The sequence below is a fragment of the Mya arenaria genome, chromosome 4, assembly GCF_026914265.1.
Source record: "Mya arenaria isolate MELC-2E11 chromosome 4, ASM2691426v1".
Classification (NCBI taxonomy): domain Eukaryota; kingdom Metazoa; phylum Mollusca; class Bivalvia; order Myida; family Myidae; genus Mya; species Mya arenaria.
In genome coordinates, this window is record NC_069125.1 from 66767521 (window position 1) to 66787734 (window position 20214).

General features: G+C 33.3%; 1 protein-coding gene across 1 annotated transcript in view; it reads left to right on the forward strand.

Annotated features, from left to right (window-relative positions):
* LOC128232384 (inactive phospholipase C-like protein 2) overlaps positions 1–20214 on the forward strand; it is a 98111-nt gene that overhangs the window by 67874 nt on the left and 10023 nt on the right. Inside the window, exons 14-22 of the mRNA XM_052945899.1 lie at positions 2527–2629; positions 9818–9997; positions 13098–13276; positions 15192–15330; positions 17112–17258; positions 17493–17590; positions 17886–17987; positions 18410–18595; positions 18907–18975. Of these exons, the coding sequence (XP_052801859.1) occupies positions 2527–2629; positions 9818–9997; positions 13098–13276; positions 15192–15330; positions 17112–17258; positions 17493–17590; positions 17886–17987; positions 18410–18595; positions 18907–18975 (1203 nt within the window). The remainder of the gene's footprint in view (positions 1–2526; positions 2630–9817; positions 9998–13097; positions 13277–15191; positions 15331–17111; positions 17259–17492; positions 17591–17885; positions 17988–18409; positions 18596–18906; positions 18976–20214) is intronic.

The following is a 20214-nucleotide window of genomic DNA, read 5'->3' on the forward strand; positions in this document are numbered from 1 at the left end:
ACAATGCAAGTAATTGCAGTGTACTAGAACCATAACTTTATTTCTACTAATTACAGAGTTATTGCCCTTTGCTACTTTTTCTTTCCCCGATCATTACTTGAAAACAACTAGATGAAATTTCATTTAACTTTATACCATGGTAAAGCAAAATAAGAGAAATTGCAGTGTACAAGAACCATAAATCTATTTCAGCTTATTACAGAGTTATTTCCCTATGTTTCTTTCTCCTGTCCGGAGCTTAACTTGAAAACTATTTGATGGAATTTAATTAACTTCATACAATGGTAAAGCAGAATGAAAAGTAGTGCAGTGTACAAGGACCATAACTCTATTCCTGCTAATTTCGGAGTTATTGCCCTTTGTTATTTTTTCTTGTCTGGAGCATAGCGTGAAATATCTGGATGCAGTTGTATTAAACTTCATACAATGGTAAAGCACAATAAGTGTAATTGCATTGTTCAATAACCATAACACATTTTTCACCTAATTTCATAGTTATTGCCCTTTGTTACTTTTTCTTGTATGGACAATAACTTGAAAACGACTGGATGTAATCTATTAAAACTTCATTCAGTGGTAAAGCACAATGAGAGGAAATGCAGTGTACAGGAACTTATAATAACTCTATTTAATTTAATTACAGAGTTATTGCCCTTTGTTACTTTGGTGTGCAATCTACTGGATGGAATTCAATTAAGCTCCATACAATGGTAAAACACAATGAGATGAAGTGCTTTGTACATGAACAATAACTGTATCTATGGCATTGTCAGTTTTGGGTGGGATTCTTAATATCTCACTGCCATTTCTTATAAGGGCTGTGTCCGGGTAATGAATCACATTCAGTGATAGCTCTAGTTTTTTCATGTGCTTACAGTTTAGATACAAAAAAAACATATGTCTAATAGCAGTGAATATGCATAGTCAATGCATTTGTAAATAAATAGAATTTTATTTGGATATAATACATGACCTAAAATGGACAGTCTTTGAGTAAACAATTGGTATTATTATGTACGTGATGAAAAGAAAGAAGCTAATCATATGAAATTATTTTTCCTTCACCGATATTTTGTTATAGTAAAGGGGTTCTATTTGTCATTTTAGTCTCCTGTTGCTCATATTTTAGACGTGTATAGTAAACAACCTCTGTGTATTGATCTTAATCTAATTGCCTAATTGTCTTATCAGATCACCGATCTTGAGTATCCTGCTGTGCAGTCTTGGATGTTTTATAATAGAAGTCGACCCTAAAAGGCCCTTAGCTAATACACAAATACACAGGAAATTGGCCCCTACTGTGACATCAGTGCAATTAGCAGGAGATGCACAGCAGGGGATTGTTTTCTTACATTTCTTAAACTAGGTTTAGGCCGATGATGCAAAATGATGATCTATTAGTTTTGGTTTAAGTATTCTGATGCAAAATGGTGGTCTGATATTCAAATGAAACTTGAAATAAATGATACGAAGGACAATACGTACATATTTTAAGCAAGGCCCATAACTCTGACCTTAATAATTGTCCTGTTTGCAAAAGACAAGTGTTTGGTGTACAATCTGAAGCACTCAATATTGTATCAAAATCCAGTGAAAAAAATCTCACAACATTCATTCCAATGAGTGTGATGTGTTGAATGATTTAAACATTTAATAGACAGGTAGCAGTTATCGATCATCAGGAAAGGCTTTGAAAGGTTTTCTGATTCTCTTGATTGATGGCTCTGTTTATGTCCTGTTGTTGCATGTTAACCATGACAGGGTAAAATGGAGTAAGACTGATCAGGAATAAAATCCTTATTCATTGGGGAAAGTATCAAACATCTTTAGGGAATAACCTTATATATTGTCTTTGTCAAGTTTCCATAAAAATCAGAACACATGATACAAATTCTCAAAAGAGATGAAGTACATTGTCAGTTACTGACTACTAAGTCTCTTCTTGTGATTAAACGCTGTTTTCCAAGCTCTTTTATTATTAGTTCCCCTTTGAACTGTTCTCATATTCTAATTTAAAGTCATGGACAACTTATTAATGGCAATTTGTAAGATGGCATATACGGAGAAACTTGCAGAAAAACAGAGAAGATAGCATTGGCAGAATAAAGACTTTCAATGTCATTTGCAATTCTAATTCCCCAATTACGCTGAATGCACTGCCTGGTGGATTTTATCCAAAATTGTTTGGAATTATTTTATCCATTAGGTCAGTAAGGATGCATATGGGTGTCGCTGAATCTTTAAAAAACATTCCTGTCTCCTAGTGTTGTCAATTTTAATCAAATTGTGAATAGCAAGTGTTTAGTCCATGTTTTATTTGGTAAAAATTATATAGATAATTTTTGAAAGTGATGAATGTTTTTCCTAAACAAAATGTGGCTAGTTTTCATGCAAACATGCCCCATCTAGAATTCATCTTTCTGAGAATGAAATGTCAATTTTATAACACATATTGATATATTATGTCTTATGAAATGAGATGTAAAGAATTAATGCCACATTATTAACACATACATGTACTTTTAGGAAGGAGCAAAAAAGCGTCACAAGTTAGCCAGGGAGTTGTCTGACCTTGTAAACTACTTCGTCTCAACACGGTTTGAGGACTTCCAAGTCTCCGTACAGAAGCGTAAGTACACAGCATGCTAATTCCTTGTTCATTTACTGGCCTTCTTGGTTTATGACATAACATTTTATGATTAGATCTGACAGCTTGTGGAACTTAATAGTTTTCTCCTGACATGGTTGAAAGCCAGAAGAGATTACCATACCATAGTAAATATGACTGAACGAGAGGCTCTGATTAATATTGGGGAAAAAACTCACATCAACTATAGACTGTAAGACTTTGAAGAAGGCATTTTTTTCTTGTTATGTTTTGATAAGATGGAATTGCTTTTAAGTGCTTTTGACTTGACTCACTTTTTCCATATATTTTCATAATGCTCTTCTGCATTTCTGCATTGCTAAAATAATATAATTCAATATGACATTTAAATTTAGTCTTAAACCTTTTGAGTTTAAGTTGCCATGATTTACTCAAAAATAAATTTCTCAGACATTTGGATTTCTTGCTAACATACTTTTTTAGTCTTAGTTTAGACACATATCGGTTTGAGCACCTAAGTATAAGTGGGAAAAAAATCCTAAGTATGGTTTTAGAGCAGGAAGGGATAAAAGATAAATAACACAAACAGACTGATATTTTGTCACCAGATTCAAGTAAAACCCATTATCGATGACTTAAAATGTCCCAAGATTTCAATATCGGTTGTCCACCTATCTATTTCTATTCAGATGATATTGCATGTCTGGATTGGTGTCATATAACAAGAATAAGCTTATTTAAGAAATATCAGAGAGCACTGAGAGTCATATGCCATTATAATGATGGGCCAGTCAGCATCCCATAGTGTATATGACTGAGGTGTTAGCCAAGGTCCATTCACATTCAGGGGCTGAATGGCCTGTCCTTATGATGGCATATGGTCCGAAGTGGTGTGTCATATGTCTTATATTATACCAAGCTCTCAGCAGTTTAATGACGTCAGCGGTCCATATATTTTTGGAAAGATCCAGACCTGCAAAAATACTATATGGACCGCTGACATCATAAAACTGAGATTTTATTAAAAAACAGTGACATAATGACTGATTGACTTGATAATTTGACACATGATATGAGGTGATTTAAAATTGACACATGATATGAGGATATTGAATGTTGACACATGACTTGATGACATAGAAAATTGACACATGAAAAAAGGTGATTTAAAATTGACATATGATGTGAGGTGATTTAAAATTGACACATGATATGAGGTGATTTAAAATTGACACATGATGTGAGGTGATTTAAAATTGACATATGATATGAGGTGATTTAAAATTGACATATGATATGAGGTGATTTAAAATTGACACATGATGTGAGGTGATTTAAAATTGACACATGATTTGAGGTGATTGAAAGTTGACACGTGATATGAGGTGATTTAAAATTGACACATGAAAAGAGGTGATTTAAAATTGACATATGATGTGAGGTGATTTAAAATTGACATATGATTTGAGGTGATTGAAAGTTGACACATGATATGAGGTGATTTAAAATTGACACATGATATGAGGTGATTTAAAATTGACACATGATATGAGGTGATTTAAAATTGACACATGATTTGAGGTGATTTAAAATTGACACATGATATGAGGTGATTTAAAATTGACACATGATTTGAGGTGATTGAAAGTTGACACATGATATGAGGTGATTTAAAATTGACACATGAAAAGAGGTGATTTAAAATTGACATATGATGTGAGGTGATTTAAAGTTGACATATGATTTGAGGTGATTGAAAGTTGACACATGATGTGAGGTGATTTAAAATTGACATGATATGAGGTGATTGAAAGTTGACACATGATGTGAGTTGATTGAAAATTGACACATGATATGAGATGATTTAAAATTGACACATGATGTGAGGTGATTTAAAATTGACATATGATGTGAGGTGATTTAAAATTGACATATGATATGAGGTGATTTAAAATTGACATATGATATGAGGTGATTTAAAATTGACATATGATGTGAGGTGATTTAAAATTGACATATGATATGAGATGATTTAAAATTGACACATGAAAAGAGGTGATTTAAAATTGACATATGATGTGAGGTGATTTAAAGTTGACATATGATTTGAGGTGATTGAAAGTTGACACATGATGTGAGGTGATTTAAAATTGACATGATATGAGGTGATTGAAAGTTGACACATGATGTGAGTTGATTGAAAATTGACACATGATATGAGATGATTTAAAATTGACACATGATATGAGGTGATTTAAAATTGACACATGAAAAGAGGTGATTTAAAATTGACATATGATATGAGGTGATTTAAAATTGACATATGATATGAGGTGATTTAAAGTTGACATATGATTTGAGGTGATTGAAAGTTGACACATGATGTGAGGTGATTTAAAATTGACATGATATGAGGTGATTGAAAGTTGACACATGATGTGAGTTGATTGAAAATTGACACATGATATGAGATGATTTAAAATTGACACATGATGTGAGATGATTTAAAATTGACATATGATGTGAGGTGATTTCAAATTGACATATGATATGAGGTGATTTAAAATTGACATATGATATGAGGTGATTTAAAATTGACATATGATGTGAGGTGATTTAAAATTGACATATGATATGAGATGATTTAAAATTGACACATGAAAAGAGGTGATTTAAAATTGACATATGATGTGAGGTGATTTAAAGTTGACATATGATTTGAGGTGATTGAAAGTTGACACATGATGTGAGGTGATTTAAAATTGACATGATATGAGGTGATTGAAAGTTGACACATGATGTGAGTTGATTGAAAATTGACACATGATATGAGATGATTTAAAATTGACACATGATGTGAGGTGATTTAAAATTGACATATGATATGAGGTGATTTAAAATTGACATATGATATGAGGTGATTTAAAATTGACATATGAAAAGAGGTGATTTAAAATTGACATATGATATGAGGTGATTTAAAATTGACATATGATATGAGGTGATTTAAAGTTGACATATGATTTGAGGTGATTGAAAGTTGACACATGATGTGAGGTGATTTAAAATTGACATGATATGAGGTGATTGAAAGTTGACACATGATGTGAGTTGATTGAAAATTGACACATGATATGAGATGATTTAAAATTGACACATGATGTGAGATGATTTAAAATTGACATATGATGTGAGGTGATTTCAAATTGACATATGATATGAGGTGATTTAAAATTGACATATGATATGAGGTGATTTAAAATTGACATATGATGTGAGGTGATTTAAAATTGACATATGATATGAGATGATTTAAAATTGACACATGAAAAGAGGTGATTTAAAATTGACATATGATGTGAGGTGATTTAAAGTTGACATATGATTTGAGGTGATTGAAAGTTGACACATGATGTGAGGTGATTTAAAATTGACATGATATGAGGTGATTGAAAGTTGACACATGATGTGAGTTGATTGAAAATTGACACATGATATGAGATGATTTAAAATTGACACATGATGTGAGGTGATTTAAAATTGACATATGATATGAGGTGATTTAAAATTGACATATGATGTGAGGTGATTTAAAATTGACATATGATATGAGGTGATTGAAAGTTGACATATGATTTGAGGTGATTGAAAGTTGACACATGATGTGAGGTGATTTAAAATTGACATGATATGAGGTGATTGCAAGTTGACACATGATGTGAGTTGATTTAAAATTGACATATGATATGAGGTGATTTAAAATTGACATATGATGTGAGGTGATTTAAAATTGACATATGATATGAGGTGATTTAAAATTGACATATGATATGAGGTGATTTAAAATTGACATATGATATGAGATGATTTAAAATTGACACATGAAAAGAGGTGATTTAAAATTGACATATGATGTGAGGTGATTTAAAGTTGACATATGATTTGAGGTGATTTAAAGTTGACACATGATGTGAGGTGATTTAAAATTGACATGATTATGAGGTGATTGAAAGTTGACACATGATGTGAGTTGATTGAAAATTGACACATGATATGAGATGATTTAAAATTGACACATGATGTGAGGTGATTTAAAATTGACATATGAAAAGAGGTGATTTAAAATTGACATATGATATGAGGTGATTTAAAATTGACATATGATATGAGGTGGTTTAAAGTTGACATATGATTTGAGGTGATTGAAAGTTGACACATGATGTGAGGTGATTTAAAATTGACATGATATGAGGTGATTGAAAGTTGATTCATGATGTGAGTTGATTGAAAATTGACACATGATATGAGATAATTTAAAATTGACACATGATATGAGATGATTTAAAATTGACATATGATATGAGGTGATTTAAAATTGACATATGATATGAGGTGATTTAAAATTGACATATGATGTGAGGTGATTTAAAATTGACATATGATATGAGATGATTTAAAATTGACACATGAAAAGAGGTGATTTAAAATTGACATATGATATGAGGTGATTTAAAATTGACATATGATATGAGGTGATTTAAAATTGACATATGAAAAGAGGTGATTTAAAATTGACATATGATATGAGGTGATTTAAAATTGACATATGATATGAGGTGATTTAAAGTTGACATATGATTTGAGGTGATTGAAAGTTGACACATGATGTGAGGTGATTTAAAATTGACATGATATGAGGTGATTGAAAGTTGACACATGATGTGAGTTGATTGAAAATTGACACATGATATGAGATGATTTAAAATTGACACATGATATGAGATGATTTAAAATTGACATATGATGTGAGGTGATTTCAAATTGACATATGATATGAGGTGATTTAAAATTGACATATGATATGAGGTGATTTAAAATTGACATATGATGTGAGGTGATTTAAAATTGACATATGATATGAGATGATTTAAAATTGACACATGAAAAGACGTGATTTAAAATTGACATATGATGTGAGGTGATTTAAAGTTGACATATGATTTGAGGTGATTGAAAGTTGACACATGATGTGAGGTGATTTAAAATTGACATGATATGAGGTGATTGAAAGTTGACACATGATGTGAGTTGATTGAAAATTGACACATGATATGAGATGATTTAAAATTGACACATGATGTGAGGTGATTTAAAATTGACATATGAAAAGAGGTGATTTAAAATTGACATATGATATGAGGTGATTTAAAATTGACATATGATATGAGGTGGTTTAAAATTGACATATGATTTGAGGTGATTGAAAGTTGACACATGATGTGAGGTGATTTAAAATTGACATGATATGAGGTGATTGCAAGTTGACACATGATGTGAGTTGATTGAAAATTGACATATGATATGAGATGATTTAAAATTGACATATGATGTGAGGTGATTTCAAATTGACATATGATATGAGGTGATTTAAAATTGACATATGATATGAGGTGATTTAAAATTGACATATGATATGAGATGATTTAAAATTGACACATGAAAAGAGGTGATTTAAAATTGACATATGATGTGAGGTGATTTAAAGTTGACATATGATTTGAGGTGATTGAAAGTTGACACATGATGTGAGGTGATTTAAAATTGACATGATTATGAGGTGATTGAAAGTTGACACATGATGTGAGTTGATTGAAAATTGACACATGATATGAGATGATTTAAAATTGACACATGATGTGAGGTGATTTAAAATTGACATATGAAAAGAGGTGATTTAAAATTGACATATGATATGAGGTGATTTAAAATTGACATATGATATGAGGTGGTTTAAAGTTGACATATGATTTGAGGTGATTGAAAGTTGACACATGATGTGAGGTGATTTAAAATTGACATGATATGAGGTGATTGAAAGTTGACACATGATGTGAGTTGATTGAAAATTGACACATGATATGAGATGATTTAAAATTGACACATGATATGAGATGATTTAAAATTGACATATGATATGAGGTGATTTAAAATTGACATATGATATGAGGTGATTTAAAATTGACATATGATGTGAGGTGATTTAAAATTGACATATGATATGAGATGATTTAAAATTGACACATGAAAAGAGGTGATTTAAAATTGACATATGATATGAGGTGATTTAAAGTTGACATATGATTTGAGGTGATTGAAAGTTGACACATGATGTGAGGTGATTTAAAATTGACATGATATGAGGTGATTAAAATTGACACATGATGTGAGGTGATTTAAAATTGACACATGATATGAGATGATTTAAAATTGACACATGATGTGAGGTGATTTAAAATTGACATATGATGTGAGGTGATTTAAAATTGACATATGATATGAGGTGATTTAAAATTGACATATGATATGAGGTGATTTAAAATTGACACATGAAAAGAGGTGATTTAAAATTGACATATGATATGAGGTGATTTAAAGTTGACATATGATTTGAGGTGATTGAAAGTTGACACATGATGTGAGGTGATTTAAAATTGACATGATATGAGGTGATTGAAAGTTGACACATGATGTGAGGTGATTTAAAATTGACACATGATATGAGATGATTTAAAATTGACACATGATGTGAGATGATTTAAAATTGACATATGATGTGAGGTGATTTCAAATTGACATATGATATGAGGTGATTTAAAATTGACATATGATATGAGGTGATTTAAAATTGACATATGATGTGAGGGGATTTAAAATTGACATATGATATGAGATGATTTAAAATTGACACATGATATGAGGTGATTTAAAATTGACACATGATGTGAGGTGATTTAAAATTGACATATGATATGAGGTGATTTAAAATTGACATGAAATGAGGTGATTGAAAGTTGACACATGATATGAGGTGATTTAAAATTGACACATGATGTGAGGTGATTTAAAATTGACATATGAGGTGATTTAAAATTGACACATGAAATGAGGTGATTGAAAGTTGACACATGATATGAGGTTATTTAAAAATGACACATGATGTGAGGTGATTTAAAATTGACATATGATTTGAGGTGATTGAAAGTTGACACATGTGATATGAGGAAGCACAAAGGAATTAGCATTTTTATTGGAAAATAATTTTGTACACAAAATTTGAATGAACAAATACACAATTTAGCACACATATAAAAGCGTGATCTATTGCAATTGTTAAAATATACCATAATTATGAAATTCCTTGCTTTTCAGAACACTTCTGGGAGATGTGTTCATTCAGTGAGTCTCAGGCGTTGAAGCTTGCGATCTCGTGTCCAGAGGAGTTTGTGAACCACAACAAGACTTTTGTGTCTCGTATTTACCCTAATGGTATGCGGGTGGACTCAAGCAACTATAACCCCCAGGACCTGTGGAACTGTGGATGCCAGATGGGTGAGTGGTCATGCTGTGACAGGACCTCTTCATACCAATCAAATACTCAAACATTCATGAATCTATTTAATATTGTGGGTACCATAGGACGTAACTCCAAGTTTAAAAAAATTCCTTGGTCAATCCATGTGACAATAATTACCATATTTAATATTAATATATTGGTGTGAAATACCAAATCAGGACCGTAGATTTTATTTCGAAACAGCTATTATTTCGAAACAGCTATTATTTCGAAATAGCGATTTCTATTATTATTGATTAAAATAAAAGAAGGAATAAAATCAGGACCAATTTTTTGTTTAGAAATAGTGATAATATTGGATAAACGGTATTCTGAAAAGCGGTGCTTTAATGTAAAACCTACCATTATCATAATTTTTGTGTGTACTGCCTTGAATAAGGCTTATGCTGAAGAAGCCAGATTTTTTTATTAGCTCCACTGGCCGAAGGCCATGGAGCTTATGTCGTCACAGATTGTCCGTCGTGCGTGCGTGCGTGCGTGCGTGCGTGCGTGCGTGCGTGCGTAAACTTTTACTTTAAACGACATCTCCTCTGAAACTGATAAGCGGATTTTGACAAAACTTCACAGGAATGTTCCTTTGGTGGTCCTTTACCAAAATTGCTCAAATGGTTCCGGTCCATTGCACAATATGGCCGCCAGAGCTAAAAATAGCAAAATCTTTAAACGACATCTCCTCTGAAACGGTTCGGCAGATTTTGATGAAACTTGACAGTAATGTTCCTTGGGTGGTCCTTTATTAAAATTGCTCAAATGGTTCTGGTCCATTGCACAATATGGCCGCCACAGCTAAAAATAGCAAAATCTTTAAACGACATCTCCTCTGAAACGGATAGGCAGATTTTGATGAAACTTGACAGAATTGTTCCTTGGGTGGTCCTTAACCCAAATTGCTCAAATGGTTCTGGTCCGCTGCACAACATGGCTGCCAGGGCAAAAAAATAGAAAAACCTTTAAAGAACATCTTCTCAGAAACCGATGATCAGATTTTGATGAAACTTAAAAGAAATGTTCCTTGGATGGTCCTTTATCAAATTTGCTTCAATGGTTTCGGTCCACTGCACAAGATGGCCCCCAGAGGTAAAAATAGAAAAACCTTTAAACGACTTCTCCTCAGAAACCGATGATCGTATTGCAATGAAACTTGACAGAAATGTTACTTGGGTAGTCCTTAACCAAAATAGCCCAAACAGTTCTGGTCTGCTGCACAACATGGGCACCAGAGCTAAGAATAGAAAAAAACGTTAAACTACATCTTCTCAGAAACCGATTATCAGATTTTGATGAAACTTAACAGAAATGTTCCTTGGATGGTTCTTTATCAAATTTGCTTCAATGGTTTCGGTCCACTGCACAAGATGGCCCCCAGAGGTAAAAATAGAAAAACCTTTAAACGACTTCTCCTCAGAAACCGATGATCGTATTGCAATGAAACTTGACAGAAATGTTACTTGGGTAGTCCTTAACCAAAATAGCCCAAACAGTTCTGGTCTGCTGCACAACATGGGCACCAGAGCTAAGAATAGAAAAAAACGTTAAACTACATCTTCTCAGAAACCGATTATCAGATTTTGATGAAACTTTACATAAATGTTCATCGGAATGCCCTTTAACCAAAATTGCCCAAATGGTTCCGGTCCGCTGCACAACATGGCTGCGAGAGTTAAAAATAGAAAAACCTTTAAGGACTTCTCGTCCGCAGTCTTCACGAAAAACATTTTAACCTACTAGCCAGTTGGACTAGCATAATGGCATATTTTACTAGTCTGAATGACAATCTAGTAGTCCGACTATTTTGCCACATTATAAAACTGTATGCTTGAGGTAAATACCTATTTCAATTGAGCAGCTTGCAGTTTGAGTAAACATTTCTTTATTATGATGCTCATGCAGTGATAGGGAGTGACATCCTTCTGTTGGGAATAGTGCTCCTTGTTTTTCAGAACCTATGGGTACTATGTAAAAACAAAAGGCATCTTGCTTGAATAGACTGTAATAATATCAACATGGTTAGAAAAGAAATGCCATGCTTTAATAGCTTTGATTACATTTTACTACTGAATTACCTCCCTTTAATAGAAAAAAAAATAATGTCTTAATTTTTCATGTATAGCATCTTTAAATAATTTTTAAACAATAATAATTTATGAGTAAACATATAAGCATAAAGTTCTCACAAAAAGATCAATTTAAAAACCTTACATTTATACATAGGAAAGTATATATAGACTGAACATTAATTTTCGTTTAAGTGACATTCTGAAAGTTTATGAAACAGCTATTTTTAGTAACTTAAATGGCCGAAAAGTGTAAGTGAAACACCAAGTCGATTCTATCTCGTCAGTTCTTGTTCAGGTTAGATATTTGCTTCATAATCTATTCAGATTAAATGTTAACCGATGATCAGATTTTGATGAAACTTGACAGAAATGTTCCTTGGGTTCATTTCGGTCCACTGCACAACATGGCAGCCAGAGCTATTAAAGTAAAAATTTTTTTTAAATAACTTCTCCTCAAAAATTGATGATTGTATTTCTATGAAACTTGACGAAAATGTTCGTTAGGTGGTCTTTGCTTGAACCTTTTGGCCAGTGGAGCACAGGCACTGATGTGCCTCTTGTTTTTAACTTGACTTAAGAAATTGTTAAAACCAATAAGACATTGCATTATGGCTGTAATACTTTCTTATGTGCTATGTCTAGTTCAGATTTTGAGAAAACTCTTCAAACTTTTGTCTGCTACAGAATTGTAAGCTTATTTTGATAACTGCTCTATCAGTTTGAAAAATTAAATAAAAAGTGATGGCAATAATTTGTAAATTATTTTTTATTTAGCTACATGGTTATGTTGTAATGTTATTAAAACAGTTCCATAGCGTTTTATGGGAATTTTCAGCAGATGTTTTATTACTGAGTTTTGTTCAGTGTAATACCACCAAATGTAAATTGTCATTTTTTGTTTAGAATGAAGAATGTTTATTTGTAAAGTTAATCTCCTGTTAAAGAATTTGTTTAAATAGTTTAACATGGCATTGTTAAGAAAGAAGTTGCCATTCAAGAGAATGACTCCCTATTTCAGTTGCATTGAACTACCAGACACCCGGCCTGATGATAGACCTGTACAATGGCTGGTTTCATAAAAATGGCAACTGTGGCTTTGTGCTTAAACCTGCTATCATGCGGGAAGAGATAGCCTACTTTAGCGCAAACACTAAGGATGTCATTCCTGGTGTATCGCCACAGATTCTTCATATAAAGGTTGGTAGTATGACACAGGCAGCTAGTGGATTGATTCTCAGTTTGGAATTTTATCATGATAAGACTATTCTTTGCATTTGCTCTGACAAATTTTCAGAATAATTGTGTGTGGTTCGATGTTTAAAAGCACTTGTGTTGTTTTTTTAAATTCACTTGATTGCATCATAAATATCAAATACTTTCTACAATAAGTTTTGTTTCTTTTTCTTAAGAGAGAGGTGAAAACTTTTTTAACAACACCATACCATATTATATCATGTATAGGACCCTAGCATAGATAGGACGCAGGCAAAAAAATGGGTAAAAACCCTTAATATATAAGATAGGAAGCAGCGGAAAAATGTCAAAATCGGAGCCGAAAAATTGAGGTTGGTAAAGTATTTATAACATATATTATAGTAAAAAACAAACAAAAAATTATATATAAGGCATATTTCGATAACTGTCTTGTGTATTTCGATAATTATCGTCGTATTTTGGTAATTAAGCATACACAACAATGATATATGTCTTGACATTTTGAGCACATTCACGCATATTATAAGACTTATACAAATGCCGTAATAGTCCCGACTAACAGTCAACCGTTGCAACCATTGTAATAGTCTCAACATGCCTTCTGAATGAAAGTCAACCATTGCAACCGTTGCAATCGCAACAAAACTGTGTATTGTCAAAACTGATGATTGTTTTGATAAGGCTTGTCGCTGCGCGGATTAAAGCATGTCAGTATAATTAATGCGTGTCGGTAATTAGCCTTGCCAGTGGAAGGCACGTCGGATTAAGTGCGAACAAACAACCATACGGTATGACCATCTCAATAGTTTGTTCTATTGATGTTTTTCTAATGACAGACAGCGTGTGTTTTTCACACCTTCGCACATTTGAAAAGATTTGATAGTGACAATAATGCTACTTTGCGTTATGCACATTCCTTTATTAATTTTTTAAAACAGTAACATACAACAAAATGTTTTGTAAAATATCAAAACATTAAAATCATGAACAACGATTAATTGATATTGACCTCCTTTCCCGATTTTCCGTTGCCGTTATAACTCAATCCAGTTAAAGTGCTGACTCACATCGAGTTTTTGTGAGTAGCGTCCCTTTTATAAAAAAGTAAACACACGTGTTTTTTTAAATTTATTTCTCAATAAATAATTTTAAAGTAAACATTCAATATATTTCTGAGTGTGTTAACTTGCGTGATTTTACCTATAGATGTCAGTTGTTCTCTTCGGTGACGCAGTACATATACTTACTATTACGGCGTTCTTCCCCGGTCCGATATTTTCAACCTGAAATGGACTTGGAAAAAAACAGATGAAATTCTAATAGCATAGAAAAGACGAAGGCAATTTTTAAGAAGAGAATTGGGGGTAAAAAAGTGCGTCCTATGCATGATATAATACGGTATGAGAATATATTTTATGGGCAAAAGTAAGGTGTTCTGTTTATGACAGATTTGATGCTGAAACACAGGCAGATGAGTGCACTTAAAAGTGCAATTAAAGTTGTGATAAGGTTTGGTAAAACAAAGAATTATTAATACAATGCAAAACAGATATAAAGCTGAACTGAAGGTGATTCATTAGTTAGTATTGTCTGTGTACTAATTGCCTGTTTGCGTTCTCTGACCTTATCAAACTTATTTGGTCTTGCTTCCTCTCTGAGATATGAACAAGAGAACACTGACATCTGATGTAAGCTGATCTTATAATCTGGATGGAAACAACATGAAGCTAAATACATATAGATTTTTTTTCTCTCTTTTTTTCGATAATCCAGGGAAAAACATCTGTAATTGATCATAAGACTTTGTTTGAGACAAAACTGATTAGATTTATTTCTAGGGAACTTTGTACACTGAAATAAAAAAATATTGTAGTACAGATGTATCACTTTATTATAGATTATAAGTGGTCAATACTTCCCGAAGCCAAAAGGTTCTGGTGCTCGTGGTGACGTGACTGACCCATACATCACCATAGAGATATTCGGTATTCCAGCAGACTGTGCAGAGGAGAGGACCAAAACCGTCCCACATAATGGTGAGTCTGATCGCTTTAACGCACTAAACATGCTGATTGGGACAAAAGATTAGCCATTGTCTTTGGTTATTAAACCCACTTTGAGAAAGCATGGGTTTATTGCTACATGTCAGTCTATCGGTTGGGTGGTCGGTAGACCATGTGTAGCCCGTTTCAAGGTTAGTATGTTATTGTTGAGGTGACCTTGAACTCAAAAAGCTTGTCTGTTTGAGAACTAGAGAAACTTGGTCATGACCTGCAGGTGACCCCCATTGATTTGGAGGTCAAAGATCATGGACACTTTGAACGCAAAAAGCTTGTTCAATGGATAGCTATAATATGCCTGGTCATGCAGTTAGTCATAACCTTAAATTACTCAACAGATATTGAATGTGAAATGATTAATTTACTGCCATAAGGGAAGATTTACAAACATTTCTTGCACTCCAATAATTGCTATCCATGCCCAATTGGGGCATTGTTCTCTATGCCAGCTCTAGTTTCCTTTTTTTTTAAATATTGATTCATTGAAAATCAACACTAGTTTTAATGGAGTATTGAGTATTTAAAAACTATTGAACTGTAGTACCCAATCTGATGCTTGCTTGGTTGCTATGCTAACGCTTATGTCATATTCGATCTGATGCTTGCATTGTTAACACTCATGTCATCAGTAATCTGATGCTTGCATTGTTAACACTCATGTCATCAGCAAACTGATGCTTGCATTGTTAACACTCATGTCATATTCGATCTGATGCGTGCATTGTTAACTCTAATGTCATCTTAGAATTGAAGCTTGTTTTGTTAACATTAATACCATCTATCTTATGCTTGCTTTCCTTTGGGATCTGATACATTCCTTGGATTTTTCTCTGACTCTCATGGTATTCCTCGAAATTAGCTCAATTTCCATCTTAATGTCACATACATTTTGTCCGGTTAGCGCAGTGGTTAGCGCACTCGCTTCTCACCTAGGAGACCCGGGTTCGATTCCCGGCTTGGGCGCATGTGAGTTTGGTTTGTGGTCACCAAGCCGGACAAGTGGGTTTTCTCTGGGTTCTCCGGTTTCCCCCACAACACAAGACCACACTCTCGCGTAAAATCGTGCCAACGAGAGTGATTAATATAATGTTGTAATAACTTGTTTCATAATCGTTGTAAAATAAATATGTTTAAACTAAACATTTTGTGCAATTAGTCTTAAGAGAATTCTAATTTTCTCAACTCTGTCTGTTCTGTTGAGAGCTCTGGATTAAGCTTTTCAATGGATAACTTTCACCTATAGAACATGATTTCAATTTAGAAGGCTAAGTTTCTTGAGGTCTGATTCATTTGTTATCTTTACTTGAGTTTGATATAAAGCTTTTCTTAGAATATTTTTTGCTGAAGAGAAACAAAAATAATTTAAGACGATACTGCCATCTATCTCAAATAATAAATTGTTTGAAGTATTGAGAAAGATGTGTCATGTCTGGACTCTACTCCAGCGGTATTTCTTGAATCTTGCTCTTTAATATTTTAGTAATGAGCAGATGGTGTGCATCACTTGCACAATGTGATTTATGATGTGCCTCTGTATTTAATCTGATGTAAAGCTATAAAGATTTTACGCTATGTATTTTTTTTGCTCAGTTGCTAGAAGCCTTTTAGAAGAATTACTCAGCTGGCTTGCCTTTTAAGCACATATTAAAGCGGTTACAACCCTTGTATGACTTTACAGATTACATCTTGATAATTGATATTGCTGATTACCTGGTGTTTCATATCAGAAGATTAAATACTGATGTTTGCTATTTCAGGCTACAATCCGGTGTTTGATGAGAGTTTTGAGTTCCAGATCAACTTGCCTGAGCTTGCCTTAGTTCGTTTCTCTGTGCTGGATGATGACTATATTGGTGATGAGTTCATCGGACAGTACACCATACCATTTGAATGCATGCAGACAGGTAAGCTGATTTATGATAGTGTTTATTGCTAGAAGTGGTTTTTGGCTCCATGTTGAAAGCTTCGATTTGGAAACAAAAAGCTTACTCTTTCACTGAAATAGATTTAACTGTCATGATGTGTCAATAACTACATTTGGCCTAAACCTATACAGATATAGTAGCCACAATTTTATGTTTATACAAATGTTCAAGTATTTGACAATCCCATAGACAAATATGTTTGCCTATGTGCAGGTTATCGGCACATCCGCCTGCTGTCAAACACAGGGGAACCAATAGAAAACTGCTGTCTCTTCATCCATGTTGCCATCACCAACAAGAGAGGGGGCGGGGTAAGCTAAGGGGGAAACTTAATCCTTTTACATTACTTTTACAGTAATATGTCAATGTGTGCACTGCTTAAGGATGTCTACATTTATCTACAGTATATATGTGAAAACAATTTAGGACAATTTCCATGACAAGAATTTATTAATAGAAGTATGTCAAAGTACCTGCTGAAAGAAAGGATGAGTTTTCTCATTATATTTTTATTCTGAGCTGCCCATGTGAAAATTATGTATTTCTCTTAACCATAATGTGTCTACGCAAGTGTAAATAAAATGTTTCTCCATAATTTCACTGTAGAAGGCACATAAAAGGGGGATGTCTGTGAAGAAGACCAAAAGAAAACGAGACTATGCAAGCATGAAAGCAGTTGGCGTAAAAAGTATTGATGAAACATTCAAGGTTTGTTTAAGGTTTTTCTGTTCTACAAAAAAGCAGAAGATATTCAGTTAGGCGTGGCTCATTTTGTCAGCAATCAAAATTGTATAAGTTGTCATTTAATTAGAGTCTTTATGGAAATCAAAACACAAAAAAGTCCTTGTGGGAGAGTATTGTCGTAACGTCAGTTGACATTAGACAATGTTTTTTCCAAGAGAAAAAGTACACTCATGAAAAAAACAAGATTTTAACAAAAATGACCATACCATTAAGAAATTAATAGTCTCTTCTTTACATCTGCTCACTTTCAGACATGTGTACTGCAATTAATGTACATGACTGTAGTCTTATTTGCTTCTATCATTACATCTTCTTAATGTAAACAGTCCATCTACTGTTATCCAAACAAAACATTGAGTGAGACTGCCTGTACTCGTGTATCCCAGATTGCCATCCAGCCCCTGAGAGATGGCACGGACCTGAGAGACAATGTACAGACGGCCTTGGCAGACTTCAAGGAAATGTGTGGTCTATCTCCCATTGCCAACCTGAAACAGTGCATCCGCCTCCTCAACACACGAGTCTCCAGCTCATCTGAGCAGGGAGTGCTAAACCTCTACATGCAAGGAGAGGTACAGAAATATACAGCGTTTGACTAACATGTGTAGTCAGTATTAATTTATGATAATTATGCTAATTGCTTTGGGCTTGAAAGATGTTTTTGTTTTTTGATATGTGTATCCTGACTTCCAAGAGTGGACATGGATGTAAATTGTACAGCTGTTTCCAAATAAATATTAAATTGCACATGTTTGCCCAGGAGTCTCATTTAAAATTAATGAAGCAACTTATTAAGCTGTGTTAGTAATGGTGTTTTTGACTCAATATATCAGGCGGTTATTTAAAATAATAATAATACAATAAACGTTTTTCCTGCTTTCAGTATCCAGTGTTAGATGCAGAGGGTAACCTGCCAGACATCCTCAAGAAAGCTCTAATGTCCTTTGATAATGTGAGTACACGAGGATTATGGCTTATGTCCTTCGATAATTTCCTTTGATAATATGAGTACACTATGGATATGACTGTATTTGATGAATCTTAGGATCCTTTAAACTGTCTTAATTTAAATTGAAAACGTATATGATAGTACCGTATTTCCGCGACTATAAGACGGGGAAATTGAGTACCTATTTTTAACCTTAAAGTAGGGGGCCTGTCTTATAAGCCAGGCTTTAAGAAACTCAGAAAGAATAGCGTCAGAATCAGGAATATTCAACATACAGTATTCGATTGATTTATTGTCTGTTGATGACGCCCCAATAAAAGTGACACGATCACACCCATCAGACTAACTGGCAGGTCTCAATACATATTTCATTAATCATTACATTAATTCAACCGCAATCATCATGGTTATTTATTTCTCCTAATTTAAGTCCCTTCATTCACTGCAATCCAAACAAACAACTGCGAAAATTCAACTTATTAACACATGTAATGGACTGTGTCGTGTTCGTCAGTTGCGGTAAAATTTGAGATGTCACAGCACGAGTTGTGGAAAGATCAAAGGTGCATGGCAATAGTTTGTAGTTTAAATAGGTCAGTCTTAACCGTATGATCTCATTTTACTACCAAGATTGCAACTAGGCTGGTTAGAACATACCATATGATTGGAAAATAATAATCAATAATCCTCGTCTGAGAACCTTCAAATTATGGCCAATATATTTGAGTTTACTACAAATATGAATGAACATTTGGCTGTAAGAAAAAATGATACTTTAAATAAACCCTTAACAAATTTAGTTGATAATTGACTGCTTAGCTTTAACATTAACACAGACTTGGAAAAATTCAAGTGCTGGATTTCCTTTAAAAATAGACCCCGTCTTATAAACAAGTCTAGACAAAAACACCAGATTTCATGGGCAAAGTTAGGGGGTCGTCTTATAAGCAGATCGCCTTATAGTCGGGGAAATACGGCACATTGTTTTACCATAAAGAGATTATTTTTCTAGAATCTAGTTAAATGACTAGATTAGGTTATGGTTTTAAAGCTGCACTCTCACAGATTAACCGTTTTTAAAACTTTTTTATTTTTTGTCTTAAAAAGAGAAATATTTTGCGTAATTATCTGCAAACCAATGATATAAGATTGCTGATAAAAGATCAGATCGCAGATTTTCATATTTCTGTTCAAAAATTAATGTTTTATAGCATATACTGTTACTAACGGTTTAAGAAAAAT